This window comes from Mauremys reevesii, linkage group 5 (assembly GCF_016161935.1).
Source record: "Mauremys reevesii isolate NIE-2019 linkage group 5, ASM1616193v1, whole genome shotgun sequence".
Lineage (NCBI taxonomy): Eukaryota > Metazoa > Chordata > Testudines > Geoemydidae > Mauremys > Mauremys reevesii.
Window position 1 is genome coordinate 123,529,510 of NC_052627.1, and position 22,619 is coordinate 123,552,128.

The 22,619-nt window shown below is 38.8% G+C and overlaps 1 protein-coding gene across 14 annotated transcripts in view; it reads left to right on the forward strand.

Moving 5' to 3' along the window:
• Window positions 1-22,619, forward strand: part of CTBP1 (C-terminal binding protein 1) — a 274,979-nt gene that overhangs the window by 192,465 nt on the left and 59,895 nt on the right. For 4 of the 14 annotated variants that reach the window (XM_039541228.1, XM_039541224.1, XM_039541225.1 and 1 more), the window contains exon 2: window positions 575-660. The exons of 8 other annotated variants lie outside the window; for them this stretch is intronic. In XM_039541228.1, coding sequence (XP_039397162.1) covers window positions 603-660 — 58 coding nt within the window. In that variant the 5' untranslated portion in view covers window positions 575-602. Of the gene's footprint in view, window positions 1-574; window positions 661-22,619 lie in introns of those variants that run through there. 2 more of the 14 variants (XM_039541232.1, XM_039541235.1) reach the window with 2 other exon arrangements.

Consider the following 22,619-nt stretch of genomic DNA (forward strand, 5'->3'; position numbering starts at 1 on the left):
GCTTTCCTCACAAATTCGAGTTCCTTTAAAAAAAAATGCTAGCAAATGCATTTATGGCTTGCTGCTGCTGCTGTTGAGGGTAAAGATAGATCATATGCATGGGGTGATGGTACAGTATTTGCCTCAAATTGCCTGCTTAAAATTTTTCTGTTAATCTGAAAACTGTTATATGCTGTTTAAATCAGCAACAACAAAATATAGAATCTAACAGCGAGTGATCCCCAAAGAGAAAGCTATAGAGCCAAAATAACTTCATTTGCTGTATAGATTTGATTGTCTATTGTGTTTTTTTTAATATTTTAAAAATCAGATGGCTGCCTTTGCACTCTTGATAGTGAAGCAGACTGTATGTTGCCTTAGACATTACCAGTAGTACTTTTTAAAAAAATTCACTTGTTGTGGCTTATATTCAATAATTGAACGTCAGTGTATATTTTAACAACTCTTGCCCTTATTAAGAAGAATGTTTTGCTTTTAGTCCTTGGTGGAACAGCCACGAGGTAATCACCCTTTTAGCCTCATTTAAACTAATGGGGCTTAATAGGACTGTAGTGAATGTGTACTTTTTTTTCAGTGAATTAAAACGAATTACAGTATTTGGGATGTATGTGTGTGATTCTAATGCATCACAGAGATTCCTTTCCCTGGATCTCAGAAAATGTAAGTATGTTTATTTAGCATTCTAATCTCTTTGCAAACAGTCAGGCCTATGTATTTTAATATTTCAATTTCATTATTATATTCCTGCAGAAGGGGAACCAGAAAACACTAATAAACACAAGTCATATAAATCATTGCTGCTTTAGATGGAAAGATCAGCTTATTAAATGCGTCTGCTGAATACCTTAGCTTACCTAGTAAAAAATAAAAGCAGAATAAAATAAACTGAATATGGAGAAAATTACACTGGTAGAGAGAATATTTTCACAATATACCTGCTTGTTCTGTATTTTTGGTCTAATTTAGTGGCATATTTGTGTCGTAACATAAACCTCATAGTATCTGCGTAAAATTAGTAACACTGACTGCTAACTCTTCTTTGTAATAATATTGCTTTTTATTGACCTCCACCCCCTCATGGCAACAAAATTACACCAGTTTATTTTTGATGTTTTAAAATATAATCTAAATATTATATAATTTGTTACTTTGGCCATCCAGACAGAAGCAGTTAACTACTGTGTGTGTGTGTGTGTGTGTGTGTATATATATACTTTATGATAGATATCCAAACAGAAGCAGTTAACTACTGTGTGTGTGTGTGTGTATATATATACTTTATGATATAGATATATATCTATTTTTTCAGATATAGATATATATATCTATCTATCATAAAGTATACACACACACACACACACACACAGTAGTTAACTGCTTCTGTCTGGATGGCCAAAGTAACAAATTATATAATATTTAGATTATATTTTAAAACATCAAAAATAAACTGGTGTAATTTTGTTGCCATGAGGGGGTGGAGGTCAATAAAAAGCAATATTATTACAAAGAAGAGTTAGCAGTCGGTGTTACTAATTTTACGCAGATACTAAGTATCCTGAAAAATGAGGTGCTAGGTGTCTCAGGTGTGCTCCCTGACTTTATGATATCTATCTATATCTATCTAAGTCAGGGAGCCAAAACCTTCTCTAATTTATACTGGTGTAAATCTGGAGTGACTCCAATAAAATTAATAGCATTACATTGCGTTTCTGCTGGTGGAACAAAAAGCATAATTTGGCCCAATGTATGGAGTCTGTTGTCTGTACCTCTTTTAATAAAATCCTGTGACTCTTTATAGTAGCTTAGGTGACCTCTGTTTTGATAAATGAATTAGCAGATAAATTAATCCTAAAATATATAGTCACACTTACTAGCATAATTCAGTTACTGAAGCTACTATTTTGAAATAAACTTTTTGTGTATTTTTAAATTCAACCTTGTGGTATGTAGATTGGGATAACTGCAGCTTTCAAACATTCAGTGTGCATGCAAATGTGTTTCTTATAGGGAGTGTTAGAGCTGTTGGAGATGTGACGTGCCATATGTGCTAGGATACCTGAGTTGTTGTTAATGTGACAAATTAAATTCAGAATGTCCTTACATATGTCAGTTTGACTGTTTTAAAAAAAACAAAAAACTTTGGTCTGTGAGTAATTGTTGCTATTCCCTGTTCAGAATGTCTGATGCTTTAATATACTAATCTGTATTTCTTAGAGTTATAGTTTTATTTGTAATGTGAACACAACAGTCACAGTATTTAGCTCAAATCTCATTAAAGAGATTAGAATTAGGCTGCCACCATATTGTGTTATCATATGGAGACTGTATCATGCATTCCAACATTCTTAAACATGGTTTCAATCCATCTCTGTCAACTAAGAACATCTACAGCAATTAGATAATTAGCCAGGATTGTACCCTTTGGGAAAACTCCAGTGTTTTCCTAAAATGTGTGTTTATATGGCTGTTAGGGAATGAAATATTATTAGGTTGTTAATTAGATATTTTGAATGACCACTGAGCATATGATAAGACATTGGCTTCAGTTGTATTTAAGAAAAGACACACAAAGATTGGTCTTTTCTTTCTTTCTTCTATAAAATACCACTATTCCCTGTTCCTTCAAAGTCATCTGAATATTTTGGGCTACAGTTGCTAGTTTCCATTTTGTCTTTCTTACCCACTATTAATTTGTAATAGCTGCATTTCTTTAAGGAACTCTGGGTGGATGACAATTAGAGACTTGGAATCAAGAGCAATATTAGGGGCTCTTGCTTCTCGGGCCAGCTGGGAACATTGATGAGGTGATACTCTGAGTCTCTGGGCTACAGCGTGTGTCAGGCTTTCAAATCCCGTAGCAACATTGCAGTTTCATCTAAGGCTGCCTAACTGCCTGGCCCCTGTAATTATTTATTTAATGAGAAAGTCAGGATGGAGTGACGTTGAATAAAAGGTGGCCTAGAATGAAAGGTTAGAATAAAAATTATAGGACAGACCTCTTTCTCCTTATCTCCCTGCTATACACTCACGCACGCAGTCTATTAACTAAATTCATACTGTAGAGATGAGGGTGTCTGGAGCATACATCACTGAGGGATAGGAGGAAATTCATGGTTCTTTTCATATTCCTCCTCTCTTACCAACTCAAAAACAGAGATGGCAATTTAAGATGATTTTTGTGTGTAGTCCCACTAGAAATGTGTAGCAGAAATTCTTTACATATCATTATAAAACCAGACGTTTTCAGATTGTCAAAACATAAATATAAACTGTCTCCTACTAACATAATTAGCAATTTAAAGTAACATTAGGACACTAGAGATTGTGAGTTGTGTTTTTTTGTTTTTTTTAAAGTTCTAGAAGTAATATTTTTCAACTAATTTTTTTTCATTCCAAAATAGTCTCCTCCCACCCCCTTAATGTACAGGGAGTGGATTAGGAGTCCATTACCATCTGAGTTTCTCCTGGCTTAAAGTGATGTACAACATTGTGATGGAAGCATCTGATGGTAGCAAAACTAAGGAAATCTCTAACTGTGAGCAGGTTGGAGGCTAGAGCTTGTTCTGAGCCCCTAGATTTAACACTTTGCTTAGGGGTTTGTAAAGACTGGAGGCCACAATCTTTGGTACTGTTTTACTGCACTTAATTTGGTTAAACCACTTTTGAGCCTCCCTAATTCTGGTCCTGGCCAGGGGCCTGCCCAATCCCCAGCGCAATTTAAAACAGCCCCAGGGCTCCTCTAATTTGCACTGTCTTCTGACTGCCCTCTACGAGCTATGACTGTCAGAGAATAGCTGGAGTTAACTGTGCTTTGGCCATACTCCCTCCTGCCCGAGCCCACCCTATACATCCTGGTCCAGGTGGGAATTTACATAGAGCTGTTAAATTAGCCTCTGCAAATGGAGTATTCCGGAGGAGCAGATTCAGCCCTCTTTGTGCCACTGGACCAAAAAGGGGTCTGAATCAAGACCTTTCCCTAGGTGTGATGAAGTTTTTGCCACAATAACCAGCATCTACAAAAAAGGTGGCTGTTCTCGTAAAGAAATACGATAACTAGTAAGGTAAAGAAATGAAAGTCTATATAAATCCCTTTTTATAAGAAACCTACTACATTTTCCCAGGAATTTATGTAAAATGAAAAGTTTAACTATTTTTAATGTGTGAAACATAAATTTGTTTGCTATAATAGAGCAATACTTTGAGGAAAACTCGTTTGTCTCCCTTCAAGATTTTTAGTATCTTACCTGAAATGATCATGTTTCCTGTATAATTCCAATTGGCAATTATCCAGTTAGCGTCTAATAGATATAATTGGGTTTTCTAATTTTGTATACAACACTTCCCATATTTTGATGCACATTTCTGATACTTAAGGAAAATTTGTATTGCCTGGAGCAAGCAGTAGCATAAAATAAAAGGTACCCAATTAGACCTCTTCAGGAGGAGATGGAAATATTTACTTTGTTCCCTTGTGACCCCTCTCCTCCTAGACTTTGGAGTCTTAAATCCAGTCATCCTTAGCTAGGAAGATGGTGACTGTGATGTGAGGCATGAAGGTCAGAAGTTTGTAAAAAGCAAGATTGCCAGGACTATGAGACATAGGGAGAAGCTAAAGAAAACAAATGAAATATTCAGTACTTAGTCTAAATGTTTTTGGTAAAAGAATGAGATTAACATTAACTGAGAGCACTGACATTTACAATGGTTTTAAACTCGATTTTTTTTTCAAAGGAAGCTTTTACTTCTGTAATACATGGGGTGCGGGGGTTGTTTTTTTTTAGTGTTTAAATACAAGTTAAGTCGTGTGGGTCTGTAATTGTATTTGATTTTAGATATTTTATGGAATGGGTTGTATTCTTTTAAAATAGCTATATGCACAGGTCAATGGGTGTCCCTTGTCAGTACCCAAATCACTTTCAACTTGTTATATTCCCCCCTGGCAAAGTTACATAAGTGTGCAATGAAGGTTGTTCATGCTTTCTGACTCTGCGCCTCTCACAGAATTCATTCTGAGAATAGTCACTCATTAGTATTTGTTCATGTCTTTCATGTGTGGGTTCTGATGTGAAAATATGAAATGCACAAAATAAAATTCCTTGCTTTACTGAGTCAGGATTCGCAGTTCCTGTTCACAGGACAGGTTTTGTTGTTGTGGGATGTACAGGAACAGGCTTCCTAAAGAGCCCCAATATTTATTTAAAGATTCTGGGGTGGTGCATGATTGTACACCACTCTGGGAGGAGCTTGTGGAGGCATTGTGCCTAATTCAGGACGCTGCCACATGAGCAGGATCACTGTTCTGAAAGGGAGGCGCACCTTCCATTACCCTCTGCATTAGGCCAGCTCAGGCACGGCCCCCCCTTTAGAAGAGGTTAGTGTCAACGGTTATGCTAAGGCTGCATGGGCTCCCTAAGTGTAAGCACTAGTCTGCCTGGCCATATGAAGCACGCACAAAGGAGCAAGGGTGCTTGCAATCTCTTCCCCACGTTGCACGTGTGCGCAGAGGCTGTGCATAATCTTGCCCTGTAATTGGAGGGGAAAATACAGCAAACAAGCAGTGGCCTATCTGGTAACCACTGCACACACTGTCTGGTGTGCAGGGGAGATAATAAAGCCAGGTGGGGCCAGGCCCAGGAGAGAAGCAGCTGCGCAGGAAGTTTCCATCCCCTGCTATATGTAGCCACTTTGCCCCACTCTGCAAAATGTCCCTGTGGCCCATGAGTGGGCCAGAGTTTGAACAAATGAACCAGGGGGGAGCTACACTAAAAAGTATATTCTCCAGCCAGATTGTGGCTGATCTACAGGAGAATTTGCTGAAAGTGAACGCTGCCTGAGGCAGCATTTCCTCGCACTGCACTTTCTGTGACTCCCGTTAGAGTCACAGGGTGCAGCTAGGGGCGGCAGCCAGTGGCAGCATTGCTATTGGTCCAAATCCAAATGTCCTTACTTAGTTTGAGATCACACTGTTCCCAGGCAAAATTCCTGTTGGCTTCCATGGGAGTTTTGCCTGAATATGAACTTTTAGAATTGGCCCGATATTTTGAGTGGTACAAAAATACCTTTTGTGTCTTTCCACGTTCACAGGGCAACAACCTCAAAATGAAAAAAGAAAATGTCTCCCACCTGAAATTGTAGTGTATAGCACTTCATCAGACTTACCAGATGAGTCATGTTTCATTAAATGTGTGGCCTTGTTCAGTATGTAGCGTTGATCTTTGCAGAGTCATGCAGGACAAAAGTGTTTGGTAGAGATAACTACAAGCCAGTCACCAAACTCTTAAACTGATCTTCAAATGGTTTTTTTTTCTTTCTCTTTAATGTGTTGTACCAGATATGTTAAACTGTTCATTTTCACCCAGATAATGAGCATTTTCACATTTGTGGTCTACTGAACATCTTAATCTGTAAAAAAAAAACGACAGTCTTGTGGCACTTTATAGACTAACAGAATATCTTAATGTACTTCTTACACGTTAATGCTATTCAGCAAAGTACATCACAGTTTTTCTCATGTTGATTTTTCCTGTTCCTAAAATGAGCAGGGATTGAAAGAAATTATTTCACTGTTTGACAACAGTTTGGTGTTGCATGTGTGCATTCCTGTGCTGGTTGGAATATGCTAGCTGCATCATTCTCCCTCTTACCAAAATGCTTTCTGGATGAGACATAAAATTAAGATTTTGGCCAAAGATCCCATGGCATATTTTGTTTGGCATGTTAGCCCTGGCTAAATTCTAACTCTGGCAATTATATTTTGCCAATCTAAAATTACCCCTTAAGGTAGTCTTCACTGTCTGTCCTAAACTGTTTTTATAGTGAGCTCTGTTTCACACCTATAGCTATGTTTTACTGGTGTTTGAAGAAATTTCGTGTGTGTGTTTGTTTCTAATGTACTTTGGGATTCTTCAGAAACATCAAGTATTATTCTGTAATCTAGTGTCTTTAAAAATATTTTATATATATTCAAAATGTTTTTACAAAAACTGGTGGCCCAAAGCCTAGGATCCTAATATTTTCGGTAACTTATATGCTAAAGGGCATATTCCCTCTGTGCCCATGCATAATTAATATTACTGTAACTTTTGTTCATTGGCTCCATGAGGGGATTCTCAATAATTCTCCACCCCCCTCAGCGGCTTTTCTGTTTTGAAGTTCATCTGAGTGTGTAAAATTTTGGGACAGTTCTCCATTTAGAATCCTCTCCTGTTCTTCCCCTAATACTTATGTAGCTTCTTAAGCCTCCCCTTGCTGAGCTTCATAGTCAGCAGTTTGGTTCCTAAAACACCATTGTTGCTTGTCCTGTGCTGTCTTTGAACGTGATGCAACTAGATGGCAGATTTTATTATGTGCAAAAGCAACATCTACGAAAATAACCTTTTAGCTGGGCAGAGCAGAATGTCTTTGAGACCCCACTGTCTAGATAAAAAGAATGTGTTGCTTTTTTTGAATGCTTGCGGGAGGAGGCTCACAATAGAGGCTCTATTGTGCTGTTAGTACTGTGAGTACAGGAAATCACAAATTAGCTATGACGAGGGTACTGCAGGGGAGTTTTAGTTTCCCACAGTATTAAAATTTTTTGAAACTTTCATAATAGGTTGCTGTTCGCTGTTGGTAGTGCATGTTGTTTATCCTTGTTAGTTCTCTGTCCAGACTCTCTCTCACCATCTCTTTGTTCAAGGGGTGCATGTTTGAGCCCCTTATATCCAGGTGGAGTTCCTTTTAGCGCTAAATATTATCTTTTCTTCTACACCAGCCACACACACACACACCATTTTTAACCCACTCCATCACATGATCATCTTGCAGCCATCCAAGATGTAAACCCTGGCTGCTTGCTCTGTCCATTCAGTTGACAGAGCTGCTTGACAAGTCTGGATATTGGCCTTGGTGAGACTATGAAGAGCAGTCACATCTTCACCTTTCCTAGCAGACTTTGAGCCTGATCCTGTGAGATGCTGAGTGCCTTCCACTCCCAATGATGTCACTGAGAATTGAGGGCACTCAGCACCACACAGGGTCAGACATGCTAAGTTATCCCAGGTGTAACTCCATTGATTTTGAATTTGGCCCACTATCTGTGGACTGAGGAACTGGTCCCTCATTTAGGTATAGAATTTGGGATCATATAGAGACTCCTAAACCACTGGTCTGAGTTTCTTATAGACATACACAAATAATAAATATTACAGTGCATTGTAAATGGACAGCTGGAAAGGATTAGTGCCTAAAATACCGTGAACAACATACAGCTTCACTTTTGGTTTAATAACGTTGTGAGTGTCATCTCTCTTGGCCTGCTTTAAGCCTCTTAATCTGTCTGTTTCTGAACACACTGAGCTGGATGGCTCTGTCAGGAAAAGTGGTGTTTTGCTTGTTGAAAGGGGGACAACCTTCTTTCCATTTAGTGAACACAAAAGAATAAAGAAAGAAGCACATAAAGCTTTTACCTGTATTGTGGGCAATGTAAAGTTTGTACAGTATTAATTAAATCTGTACCACTACCTGTGCTAGTATTGCTTAAATATACGGTGATTCTTTTGGGATGAATTTTTTATCCAGAAAGAGGGTTTTTAAGTTAGCGTAATTGGTTTCTTCTCAAATGTACATTTGAAAATATTTCAAATGCAATGTTAAGTCCTGATTATTTTTTTCTGTGATCAGTAAATGAGTAGCTCTATTCAGGTGTTGTGACAGTCTCAGCTCAGGTCTAAGGCCTTGTGTGCATGAAAAGGCTGCACTTATTTAAGTTCAGGGATGATTTCAAACTGTTGTAGTTAATCTAGTGTGAACCCCTGTGTTGACTTTTATTTCTGTTTAAACCGGATTTAAATCAATTTACCTTAAATTGATTCGAATCAGTCTAAGCTAAACCAAAATCAACCACTCTTGAAACCAAAGTAAGTATACCCGCACAGGAGGTTGCACCAGCTTAAGTAAAACAAGTTTAACATATTTTATGTTTAACTGGTGCATCTTTCTTATGTAGACAAGACCTAAGGTGATTACTTCTTTACTTCTTTTTATTGACTAACTTGTGCACCCCTCTCTCCGCTCAACCAAAATCAGGCCTTCAGTTTCTTGGGGTTGGGCTACCTGAGACTTCCTCCTTGTGATTTTGTTGTTGTTGTCCTTCGTGACTGAAGATAAAATTGACGACGGTATTATGTCTTGTGAACACAATTGGGTCTAAGTAGGATGAGGCATGAGTGACAGTCCTTTCTGCATTGAGCACGTGCATAGCTTGTTATCGAGGAAGGGATTACAGCCTGTGCCCACTGAATCTGCCCATGTTTAAAACTCAGCCTCTGTGCCTCAAGATCTATATGGTGATTAATCTCAAGATGAGTACAGTAACTCCTCACTTAACGTTGTAGTTATGTTCCTGAAAAATGCTACTTTAAGTGAAACGATGTTAAGTGAATCCAATTTCCCCATAAGAATGAATGTAAATGGAAGGGGTGGGGCGTTAGGTTGCAGGGAAATTGTTTTTTGCCACAGAGTACTGTACTACAGTTGGGAGGTGCCCCCGGCTTACCCCACACAGGTACAGCCCACTGGCACTGGAGTCAATTAGGCAGGCAAGGCGGTAGGTTAGGAGAAGCACGTTGCGCAGCAACAGCTCCCCAAAATCTGCAAGCACCAGGGGCGGGGGGCTCAATGCTCAGCCCACCCCTTCCCTCAAGCCCCCACCCTTACCCGGCCTATTCTCCCCCCCCCCCCCCGCTTTACTTCGCACGCCATGTCCTCATTCCTGCCCGCGGCAATCAGCTGGCTTGTGGCGTTCAGGGGGCAGGAGGGAGAGGGGAGGAGTGAGGACACAGCATGCAGGCTCCCGCTCCCTCCCCTGTCTCCTGCCCGGGGCAATCAGCTGGTTTGCGGTGTTCAGGAGGAAGGGGCAGCCTACGTGCCGAGTCCCCGCTCCTCCCTCCTGAACACTACGAGCCAGCTGATTGCCGCGGGGGGGGAGGAGAGGGAAGGCGCTGATCCGTGGGGTCTGCTGGCGGGCGGGAGGTGCTTTCGGGGGGGCGTAGGGGAGATAGGGGGCTGCCAGCTGTGGACAAAGCAGGCAGCCAAACGACATTATCGCAAAGCATTGCACAACTTTAAATGGAGCATGTTCTGTAATTGAGCAGGGACGTTAGATCAAAACAATGTTAAGCAAGAGGACGTTAAGTGGGGAGTTACTGTAACCACATTGACTGTTTCTCACCAGCGTGGTCTGTCTGTTTCTGATGACTTCCAGTTGTCATCATCAATGTTGCATACTTCAAGTTGTGCTTCGGTGTTGCCCTGAAGCACTTCTTTTGGCTGTCTCAGATATGGTTGCTCACTTTCAGTTCACCAGACAGCAACTGCTTTGGCATGGTGTCATCCACTCTCAACACATGACCAACCCAGTCTAACTGTGAAACATGAGCATAGCTTCAATCCCTGTAAAATGTGCTGTGATATGCTGCCACAATTGATATCAGTAGTGATGTTGCTAGATTCCCCTGGATACAGTACAAAGCTGGCAGGGTGTCCTCTATGTGAACTCTGGGGTTCTGGAATATCTCTTGCGCCTGGTCTGAAATAGCCACATTTGCTGACTTTCAGGGCATTATTTATTTTTGCGTGTTACCATATCACCTAGGAGCCCTAGTCATGGACCATATAGCATTGTGCTAGGAGCTGTACAAACACTGAACAGAAAGACAGTCCCTGCCCAAATGAGCTTACAATCTATGATGAGCCAAAAGACAGCAGATAGATACAGGCAGATGGAGGAGTACAAGGAAAATTGAGACAATATTGGTGACAGTACACCAGCAGCCTAACTGTTGTCAAGTTTTTTTGTAGGTATCATGGCCAAAGAGAGTTTTGAGGAGGGATTTGAAGGTGGATAATGAGGTGGAGTGCTTCATGGCTCTTTCTTTTGGCCTGCCATTGATGAGAGATGCGGGGGGAAGTGGGGAGGGAAGGTAGTGTTGGCAAACAAATTGAGGATGATTGTATTTAGAACTGCTGCTTAGTAGAGGGGGTGAACTAATTGAAATTTGTATCTGATTTTTGTGCTCAGAGCCTGCGTATGACTGTGTTGTTTTTTTTGTTTTGTTTTTTAAAGCAGCAAGGAGTCCTGTGGCACCTTATAGACTAAAAGACGTATTAGAGCATGAGCTTTCGTGGGTGAATACCCACTTCGTCGTCGGATGCATCCGACGAAGTGGGTATTCACCCACGAAAGCTCATGCTCTAATACGTCTTTTAGTCTATAAGGTGCCACAGGACTCCTTGCTACTTTTACAGATCCAGACTAACACGGCTACCCCTCTGTTTTTTTTATCTAAATTAATATAAAATAAATACAGTTCGCAAAAAGTGAGGCTGTGGTCTGACCTAATAGTTATGCTCTAGTGTGGACGGCGCATTCTGTTCTAAACAATATATATACACACACAAGGCAAACTGAAAACATGCTCTCTACCATTATAGTACCGTCTCTTTAAATGTTGGTGGTAAGATCTTTATGTTCAAACCAGGAAGTAGAACCTCATCAGTTAAGCTGTCAAGACAAATATGCAAGGGAACCAACAAGCGAATGGTAAAGTTACCAGACTGCACTGCAACCCTGTTTTGCTAGTTCTGAGTACTCTTAAGCCTGCTGAGATGCAAAAATTTGGACTGGAGACTTGCTAATTTTACTTAACAGTTAAACTCTGGAGGGGAAGGAGGGAACATAATTTCTCGTAATGTGTGCGCGCACATTGTATGAGCATTCAAGACTTTGAGATGACTGTTAAGTAAAGAGAGCTACTGTATCAGTACCAGATGGAAAATGGCCAGAGAAATAGCTTCTGTCTAAAAAGGGGAGGAGGATTTAGTTTTAGGATCTTCTCCATTCCACACAGCTCCTGCATCTGGCTTCCTCCTATGCTTTGCTTCTTGCAGAGGGGCACATGAAGGCCAATTTAGGAATCGGATCTGTAACAGGACACAATTCCCTTTCATTGATCGCATGACAGAACACAGAGAAAAACATCAGGCTTCCAATGGGAGCTTTTTTGTCACACCTTTTATCAGATCTGTGTCATGGCACAGTATCTGGTAGCTGAAATCAAGAAGACGACTCTTTTTTTTGAATGTTGTTTACTACTCAGATTGTCCAGTACATGCTGCTATCAATGGCAGAAGCATCACTACTAAACCAGTACTGTTTTTTTCATAGGCTATAATGGTTTTGTGAAGTAGAATAAAGTCTTTTCGGTAATAGCTTGAGACCATTTAATTTATTTTAATACAGCACACTTGGTCATCCGGTTACCTCTGTGCCATAAACAAATGGTTCAAGTCCCAAATAAAATCTTCAGTGTATACCTAATGCTGAAATTGTAGTGCAAATAATTGGAGAATACCAGAAACTCAGATGATTTGTCATTTGGCTACATTATTGCAACTGAGGTTCTTTATCTTCATCTGGAGGTTGGCCAGTAGAAAGTGAGAGCTTCCACAATATCTTTCTATGTGATATCATCCGTATGCTGGCCAACATTCTTTCTTTCAGTTATACAAATAGATTCTTCTATCAAAGGCTCTTTGAGAATTATTGCTGAACGTATAATTGTGCTGTTTGCCTTCCCAGTTACTGCACAGTTGATGTTCCTTATTTCTTTAGTATGTGGTATTTATCTGTAAATATTATGGAACTTTTTATATCTGTCAGTGGTTCAGATCCTGCCCAAAGTGATACCGAGTGAAAAAACAATATAGTCTGCTGATTGTTTGAAGTACAATGTGATATGAGTTGGTTAGTGCTGTCAGTCAAAAGCCAAGTAGATAGGTGTCTTTATGACAGCAGATTCAATCTCGGGAAGGAGATTGCTGAGAAGCTGTACTACCTTTACACCTCACTCCCCTGGCACAAGTGGTCCTTTCAGGACGCACTGGAGACATATTGGCAAGGAAGCGTGTAGAGGCTTACCCGGTACTTAGTTGCTGCCTGTGCTGTCCCTGTTCTGTACTAAATAATAGACCTGATTTTTTCCAGCACTATCTCAAGTAGTAGATTCGCTTTAAAATATTAGTATATTTAATAGGAAATCAGAAACAAAGTTGTTTTCCACTTCACACTGAACTCTTGGAATAATACTGCACAAATGGATACAGTTTTAGGCCCTGATTCTGCAAAGACTTACGCTCATGCTTAACTTTACCCATGTGAGTAATACCATTCACTTCAGTAGCACTGCTCAGAATGTATACAATTGAGTATCTGTGGAGGTCTTTGCAAAATCAGGGCCCTAGATAGCAAATTGCTGATTTTATAGGGAGTGTGGTGTACCACCTCACATGATTAGTTTTCATAATGAAAGGGTCAGGCTGTAGGGGTGATGCCACCTCCCAAATTAAAGGGTCATTTTTCAGGTGCCTCCAACCCCTCAGAGAAGTTTGATTAGTTGGTTACGAACTGTCCTTACAGTCGAAGATTGAAAAGAAAATGGCTTTCAGTGAATTTCAAACACATGAAGTTGTGAACCTACAGTATGCATCAGTTATCTGGGGCCTGATTCAAAGCCCACTGAGGTTAATAGAAAGACTCCATAATGACTTCAGTCATCTTGGGATCAGGTCTTTGGCACATTGTCCATGTATGCCAAAAAGTCTAACTCTTTCCATGAAAATATTGTTAGAACCGTTGTTGATAAGGGGAAAACAAGGAAATGTCATTGGCTAACACAAGTCTACAACATTCTAAATTACCAGGGGCAAAAAGTCATTTGTAATCTCCCCACGCTTCCCCCCCGCCCCGATCTTTCATTAAGTATGCATTTTGGGGTAGGACTGTAATTAGTGCCTTCTGTCCATTGATTGTGCATGAATAAAAGTAGTAGATGGATCTAAGAATACATTTTATATAAACTTTGAACTCTCATCTGCAATAGGGGTGTGTGTACATTTAATGTGTATGCTCGCGCGCGCACACACACACACTATCTTTGAGTGTGTTTATAGTAACTTGCTTTGAATTAGTGCCGGCATTTGGAATTTTTTGACATTTAATATTCATGCAAAATGCAGACATAAAAATAAAATACAAATACATGCAAAATGCATTAGTGGTGAATGTCTGGAAATCCCAGCTGCCACTTCTACGACTGTAATTTTCCTCCAGTTTTCGATGTAATATCTTTTAATATGTTCTCAAGAACTAAATAGAAAGGGGGAGGAAAGAGTTATTATGCTGTTTACTTGATAAAAGAAATTAAGAGGGCAATAAGACAAATTTAATATTCTGTCTTTACTTTGTGTTCATTTATAATGCAAGTTTTATGGCTCTTTTACTTGGTGGTTTTTATTTATTTATTTTTCTGGGCTGTAAAGACCAAACATTTGAATCATCTTGCTGTATTGCTTATAAATGTCAATGTTACTATGAAATTTGCTTCTCTTAGATCTTTGGCATCCATTTCCATTTAACATTGTTTAAAATAACTAAAGTTATTTTATATACACTGTACGGTGCTTCTAAATTATGAATGAACTTTTAAATTATAATTTTTTCCTTGTAACACCCTAAGTGGTGGTGCTTTTTCACCAACATGCAAACTGAAAACCTATTAATCCATCTACATAAAATAATTTTATAATTCCACATCTTAATTATAATTTTTTAACGTTCTCTCTTCCTTACCTTGGGTAACAGAGAAAAGCTGTGGCTTTGAAATGCTACAGGTTTGTCATTTAATAATTTTTAGACAACTCACAGCAGGCCTACTTTTGCCACACTTACTCAGTAGAGTACCAGCTTACTCTGTGAGTTACCCTGTTGACTAATTGCAGAGTAAGGTACTTCTCAGCATGAATAAGGGGGAAAAGTAAGGACGTATGTGAGGTAGAAAAATAAAACCTCAATGAATAACACATGCAGGCTGTGGTATTTTTGTGAGCGCTGAATAACAATTTTATTCTTACATGTCTAGCAAGTAAAAACTCTCAGTAAGAATTAGTCCAGTCGATGTTAATCTTCAGTGCTTTTTTAGTTTAGCTGTTCAGTATAATATTTTCCTTTGTACTAGAAAATGGCAACTTTTAAAAGTACTTTAGTGGCAAAGTGCCATTAGTCATATACCACACATGCCTTAAATTGCATTGTAGTCAAGTCCTCTTCTGTTGTTGTTGTAAAATAGTTATGAATCATGAGCATTTTGATTGGTAGTGTGTTGTTTTTATTTTATTTATATTTATAATAAAAAGGTTACTTTTTGTTGACTTCTATACATTTCTGTGCTCCATTGGCATGGAAAATGTTTGTTATGGTCCTGTTTTATAGGTGTTTTCCTTTTACTGTCTATGTAGTTACTTGTTTATTTTTTAAATGTGAAAATGGAAGCCCTTTGTATTCTTCATCATTTCTCCATTGTTAAGGTATGCATGCTCTCCAATGCTATATAAAATTACCTTTCCCTCTGTCCTTGAAAATTATCGTATTTGTTTTAAAAGACTAAAATATTAGAGGTTAATACTCTTCAGAGTGTTGGTTACTGTATTAATTAGTGTATAGTATAAAACAATTAATATGAATAACTAACTAGAAGGATGTGTGGGTAGTTTTTTTCCCTTTAATTAGTTTAAACCCAGAAAGCACATGGAGCTTCCTAGTTATGTGGAGATACTGCACTGAAAATTAGTATAGTATATTTACTGATGTTAACCATCCCTACTTATTTGGTTTAAGAAAAGAACTTCGAGGCTACATTTTCTTCTCTAGCAAAGACTTACTGGGTCCTATGCAGAGACACTTCATTGAGGCTGTAGTATTTTACCATGATCATGATTGGTTGTTTGTACCAAATAGGCTTCTAGATTCTTGGCAAAATCAAAGGCTGTTCCCAAAAATATCTTATTTATGGCCATTAGCGAACTTGTGTTACAGGCTTTTTGTGATGATTACTGCAGTAATGTCTTTTCTGACTTGACTGTGGAACACTTCAGCGACTGCTTCTCAGGAAAAACAAATAGATTTCACCATCAGACAATCAGGGTACTGGAGAAAATAGGGAATAGTTCATTCCTTTTGCAGATGTAATGATGATCGCTATTTCCCAAAATCAAGTCAGACTATTTACATTACCTCCCCCAGTGGGTGGTACCCAGTTTACTTCCTGCTACTTAACTTTAAGTTGTCCGGAATGGCATTTTTGGTGTCACTTGTATCACTTTCTGCAGACACCAGTGATATTTGTTTATTCATATCTACAGATTGACAAGATTAAGCTGGACAAAAAGCCATTCATGAATTTTGTTTGAATTGGCATTGTTTTAGAGAGAGGTCGTATAAACTTCTAGGTACAAATTCAGCCTGGTGCAACTCTGTAGAGTTAGTGGAGTTAAACATACTTTCCATATGGTGAAATTTAGCCTCATTCTAATTATGAGAGAGTAACAGACTCTGGCTGAAGAACTGCATAAGCTTCTTGGAATAAGAATTCACACTGGCCCACTCCATTTCAACTTTCAAGTGAATTATTTGAGTAACAGGTTCATAAAGGTCACTCATTGAATGATCAGAAAATGAATGCATTTGATGGATCATATAGAAATTCCACTCAGATTTACACATGTAATAACCAATCAGGTGGTCTGATTTAGGAGCATTATTGTACTATAAAATAAAATGCACGTCCCACTTATTTTATTCTCTTCTCCCTTTTTGCTGATTAGTGTAAACTGAATTTCATGCTATTCAGCCCAGTTAGTTAACATATGATATGTCTGTCTACAATTTTGGCAGATTGCAATAAAAGTGCTGTACGTTTGCACTGTGTAGGATTATTACTCTTTATGTATATCCATTTTTTTTTACTAGTTCCGTGGTATTACACTACAACCATGGGGTTCATTGCTGCCTAGCCATATCCCCCCTCCCCTCATATTATTACACTCGTCAAGGTGCAGAAAAACAATAGAGAAAAAAATCCCCAATTTACATGTTTAAATGTTCTATTTAAATACCTTGAAAGGAATATGATCTATTTAGGACCCTGTAGCATCCAAATAAAAATACTAGTTTGTTTCATACTAGATCTTTCTTCTGAGACCTTTCTAAGCCTTCCATTACGTTCTTTGAAATTGGCTTTGAAGAAACTCAGAAGAACTTTTCTCCCCCCCCCCCCTTTTTTTTTTCTTCTTGCTCACAGCATTTTACAAACTAGATTTTTTACTAGTGCTAATGGGACTATGAAAAGAAGTTAGGTCTTGCAACTTCCTGTGTGACTGACTGCATCCCACTGCTCCCAGTTCCTTCCTCCTCCCCTTTCCTCCCTGTGAACAAGTCACAGGTGGGCAGGCAGAAAAGAGTGAGAAGCAGTGAGAGACAGGCTCCACCCTTCCCCTCAAAATGCACTGGCCAGTGGAGCTAACTGGATATGGGGGCAGATAAGATGCACCCTTTCTTGCTTGCTGTAAATTACTTCCCTCCTTCCACCCCGGAAGTATCTTGCTGGTGTTCCTGCATGGATGGCACTAGCCCTGAACCTCTGTTTAGCTCTAACTCTTAGAGCTTTTCCATCTCTAATTTCTATGGCGTTGTCTGATTTCTTCCTATCTCAGTGCAGGGTTGTAAACTCCCTGAGGTAGGAGCTATGTCTGTCTTTTTATGTTCTTTCTAGAACAACATATAGAGTCAGTACTCACCAAATAATACAGTATGTTTTCTAGGGCTTCCTTTATATTTAAGTTTGCTGTAGTGGCGAAGCTTCCACTTCTTTGGGGGTAAAATGTGAAGGAGCGAATTTGAAGTGCTGTAGGAATCTTGACGTCATCGTTGCGTAGTGTACCTCTTGCATGGATGTCACTGTATTCTGCATGGCTTTGGACACACATTTACAAAAGTAGATTCCATGAATGTGTCCTCAAATTCTAAATCCAATAGTCTGTGCTGTATGTTTTATTTATTTAAAAATATGTATTTAAATATATTCCAGTTGATTTAATGCTTGTGAAAGGGAGGGAATGATACACTATCTATACATAGTTCAAGCAAGATCTGTACGAGTTTTACCCACAAAATTCTCCCAATGCACTTCAAGTCTGATGAGATACACTTTATATTTCTGGACTTCTTTTGAGTCGCAGCTGGCAGTCATGTCAAGTCTGTTGTAGTTTTATGATGCAGATGCCTACCAAAGATTAGGATAAAATCACCAAAATAATATTGCATGTTACTTACTTGAACCAAAGTACCTAGATCTGAAAGACAGGGTCTGATCCTGCATTCATTGATATCCATAAGAACGCTCCCATGGACTCAGTGACTACAGGATCGAGACTGATCGTACTAAGCCACCAACCACATTGTCCTCCAGGTAACTTTTGACACAAAAGTTGCTCTTTTTATTCTTTTAGTTCCATTTTTAATGTTTTTTAATTTAAGTAAGTTAAATATAGGCATGTGATAAAAGATGGGGACATTATATAGCATTACTTATAACAGAACTCTGGAGGCTGCCTAGAGAACAGATGTGTAAAAACATAAATATAAGAAGCAATATTAAAGTTATCAGAAGAGAGATTATACTATTAAGGGGGGAAATTTGTGAAGTCTACTGGCTTCTGTAGGTTTTGGATATTGCATATATTTTAGATTGTATTAGGGCCAGGACTGTCATTTTCTCTGTTTGTAAAGTACCTCGTAGAATGGAGCCCTGTCCAGGTTGGCCTGTAGGCACAAGTGCAGCATACGTTTAATGAGGAGTTCCCATGTTATAATTTGCATAAAAGATATCATTTTTTATTATGATGAGCTCCCAGGACTTGAAAGTGCTGGAATGGAATATTAGTGGAAGCCTTCCAGTCCAAAGTGATTTGCTACTCTAGCAATGGGAAATAGCTCAGTGGAGAGAGGCCAAAAAGGAGCAGTATTCACAATACATTATATCCGTTAACGCAACCAAAAATGCTAATCCTGGGTATGATTGACTGGTGCTTCAAAGATGTAAGAACACTGAAGTGAAATATGCTTCCAGAAGTATTTAGCAACTGGACAATACTGCCACATTCTCAAGGTTTTCCACTGTAAATTCTGTGTATTCCATCTCAGTTTCTTTACTACAGTCCTTGTTAAATGAGCATCTTCTCCCCTGAGTTGCTCCACAGATGTAAAAATTTCTCCGAGAAGGGTGTTCCATAGGTATTTTCAAGATTCTTTAGTTTTCACCCTACAGGTTAAACGATGGGTAATAGCTCTTCATCCGTATCTAAGTTGTTTGGGACATTAAAGAATTTAGAGGTTAATCTATCTGGTCAAAGTCCATGGGGAAAACGCCACAGGAGCTAAAACTGGCTCAGAGTTTACCCTGGGGCGAGGGGGGATATTTGTTGTCTCAAACGAAAGGTAAGTACCTAACAGTAAGCGTAAAACCATTGGATGCAGCTAATGCTAGAAAGCTGCCGTATTAACTTGCTTTAGAGCTTTTCCCCCTCTTTCTTTGTAAAATGCCACCATGGAAACACTTGAGCCGATTCAGTTACTTTTCAGTTGTACTCTCAGAGTTAGTCATAGGCTGAACTTACAAAGTGATATGGAAAATTAAATTAGTGATGAAGGTCTGCTGCTCTTCCTCCTGGACCTCACCAGCAGGGTTATCCTCACCATCTTCTTGTTTGTTTTGGAAGATGGTAATAATACTTTCCGATCTGGGGGAATTTTCTGATAATTATTCACTTGTATTGGCCAACCAAGCGGCCTATTTTTTCTCCCTTCCCTTTTTCCTGAAATTTCAAGGGGAGGGAAGCTGCTACATTTGCTGTCCAAAATCTTCCTTGATGCTGTGGCTCTTTAGAATACTAAAAAAATATGTATCAAATAGTCTGATTTGATTTTATTTCCATTAAATTGGTGGGGTTTTGGTCACCTTTGGAAGATAACCAAAAGATTCCAAACTTTTTTGAGTATATGCTCCAGCAGTTTGGTTTTTGGAAATGCAATGGCCATTTTTTTTTTTGTATGCAACTTTTGGAGTACTTAATTGTTGTTTTTCCTGCTACTCACATTTTGTTCTTAGCTTTAAAGAAGCATGTCATGTAGGCATACAGCAGAAGAGAAATTACAATTTCTTTCTTTGGAAAATGCTTTTTTTGCAACTACTGGGAAGAAATTAGTAACATCAATCTAGCATCCTACCTAGTTACTACCTAATCTATTCTTTATTTTGAGGGAGGTTATTAAGGTCAGTTTTTGTTTGTCCTCTGTTTTTCATGACCTTTCTAATTCTGCAGAAGTTTTATGCTGTCACTGAGGAGGAAGAAGTTTCAATTAGAGAGGGGGAGATGACATTTATATGACGCACATGTATGCTGTGGGCAGATTTCCTAAGTGTTTGCCTGCAGATTGGTAGACACAGAGGCTATAATGATTGGAAAATGTCAGAATGATACACCCAGTGACTGACAGTTTAGCTTCCATTTGTTAGGGATTGTAATCTTGGATTTGTTTTTCAAAACTGTTTCTGAATCAAATTAGATAGTTTTCATGTTCCAGCAGGGTAAAAATACAACCAGTTTCTGGCTCAAAAACAAGAATATACAATATTATAGCCGTAATTTTAATTTATCAAGCAATTCAGGATATGAAAGAGAAAAGGCTTATTGTTCACATTGTCCAGATATGGATCTCTTGTTGTAATTGATTTGAGTAGAATGGGGCTTGTCTGCCTGGTGGGGTAATGCGCGTTAATTGGTCTATGTAAACCCTGCAGGTGCACTTTAATGTAGTGCTGTGTGAAATAGTGCTATGTTAAAGCACACTAGGGAATCTTTAGCGCGCACCTGCAGGTTCTGCACAGACCAAGGGATGTGCAACATGCTGATGGTTTTTAGAAATCACGGCCCAGTAGAGCGCATTATCCCACTGTGTAGACAAGCCCTCGGTAACACGTTTTATATGATTTTCCCCGACTGTTGGGTTTTTAAACACCAAGAAATGTCCTTCGCACTTCACAGAAATAAGTAAATACATGATCTGTGGCCAAAAAAGCTTATACTGCAAGGCCCCTATCCTGCAAACAGAGTAATTTTATTCATGTGACTAGTCCCATTAGGGAAGTTTCTAAGTTTTAACCATGTGAGAACATTGAGAACTACAAGAAACTTCAAAAAGCCAGTGGGGAAAAAAATCCAAAAATAGGTAATTTTTGAATACTTCCAACTTTTAACCAATTCAGTGGAAACACTTAAAACATTCACAAAAATCACATCTAGAACTCTTTAGAGAATGGTATTGTGTAAGAAGGAAATATTTGGCTTTTTTCATCAACTCATGGGAATAAGTCCCCACTGGACTTTCCAACACAACTTTAACTGTGGTGCTGGGACCAGCCCCTTCATAACTGAAACTCTAAACTGCATGTGAAGAAAAACTCACTAGAACATTTATCTCACATCATGGTAGGATTTATTATATTGTGATTAAATGTAACTTGGTAATCTGAACCAAGCTGTTGCCGTAAACAGGCTATTTTATTTGGCTGTTGCACTGTTGTTGCTGGCCCAGTCTCAGTGAACTAGTCATTTTTATACATCCTGTTTGCTTACCTTCAGAATGAACATCTTCTAAAAAATTCTGTGTACTGAAGATTTGGCTCAGCTAGCATGAGTCAGCCTACGGAATATATTGGATGGAAGATGTCTTTGATTCCTTTATCCTTCAGATTCTTAGATTTTTTTCTTTCTTTTTTTTAAGCCTGAGCTATCCTCTGGTTTGTAATAATAATCAACTATTTTCCTAATATTAACAGAGAAGAGCAAAGAGGTCACTGTCTCCGGTGTGTGTGTGTGTGGAGGGGGGAATTAAAGGAGCTTTAAAGATTAGAGCCCCTTGTCCTGGATCAGTGTTGATGGGGTTGCTTTGGCATGCAGAAGAGCATAATGCAGTGTAATTTGAGAGAGTTTATTGTCCTCATTTACAGAAGTCTTAATAGTGTATTGAGTGGAGGTTTCTAGTGACACTGATCTTTTTAAATGCCTGGGGATTTTTCAAAGTTTTAGTTGCAAATCTTTGGGGAGAGATTTTTATTTCTCTTCCCTTCCCCCATCCCCAAACAAGACTCATTATTTTTTCACTGGAAGGATTGCTGCCACAAATAGCTGTGTGAATTTAGCTGAAGGGGAGATGAATCACAACAAAAGCTTTCCTAAAAACAAAATCTTAAGAAGTGACATTTTAAAGACATTGATGAGAGTTAAGTGTTCAAAATGTAAAAGAGTTCAGTATTTTTCAGTGTATTCAGCTAATCTAAAAAACCCTTCAACGTGGTAAAACTGATTTTGGTTTCGTAAAGCCCCATATTTGTTTATTCTCAACATTTTTGATAAGGAAAAACAAGGAGTGCCTCTTAACGTTCTAGGTCAAAGTACAGGTGTGCTGCTGTAGAAATTGCTTTTCATGTTTGGGATGAGGGGTGGAGTAGCCTTTGATGTTTGGCCCCACCTTGATTACTCTGCCTGATACAGCATCCCTGTCCAATACCTAATATACACAGAGAGAAGCACAAAGGAGAATAATCATCATTACAGACGGGATTGTGAAATGTTGTCATGCATCTTCAGTGGTGTCTTTAAAATATTGTATAATTTAGTTCTCATGA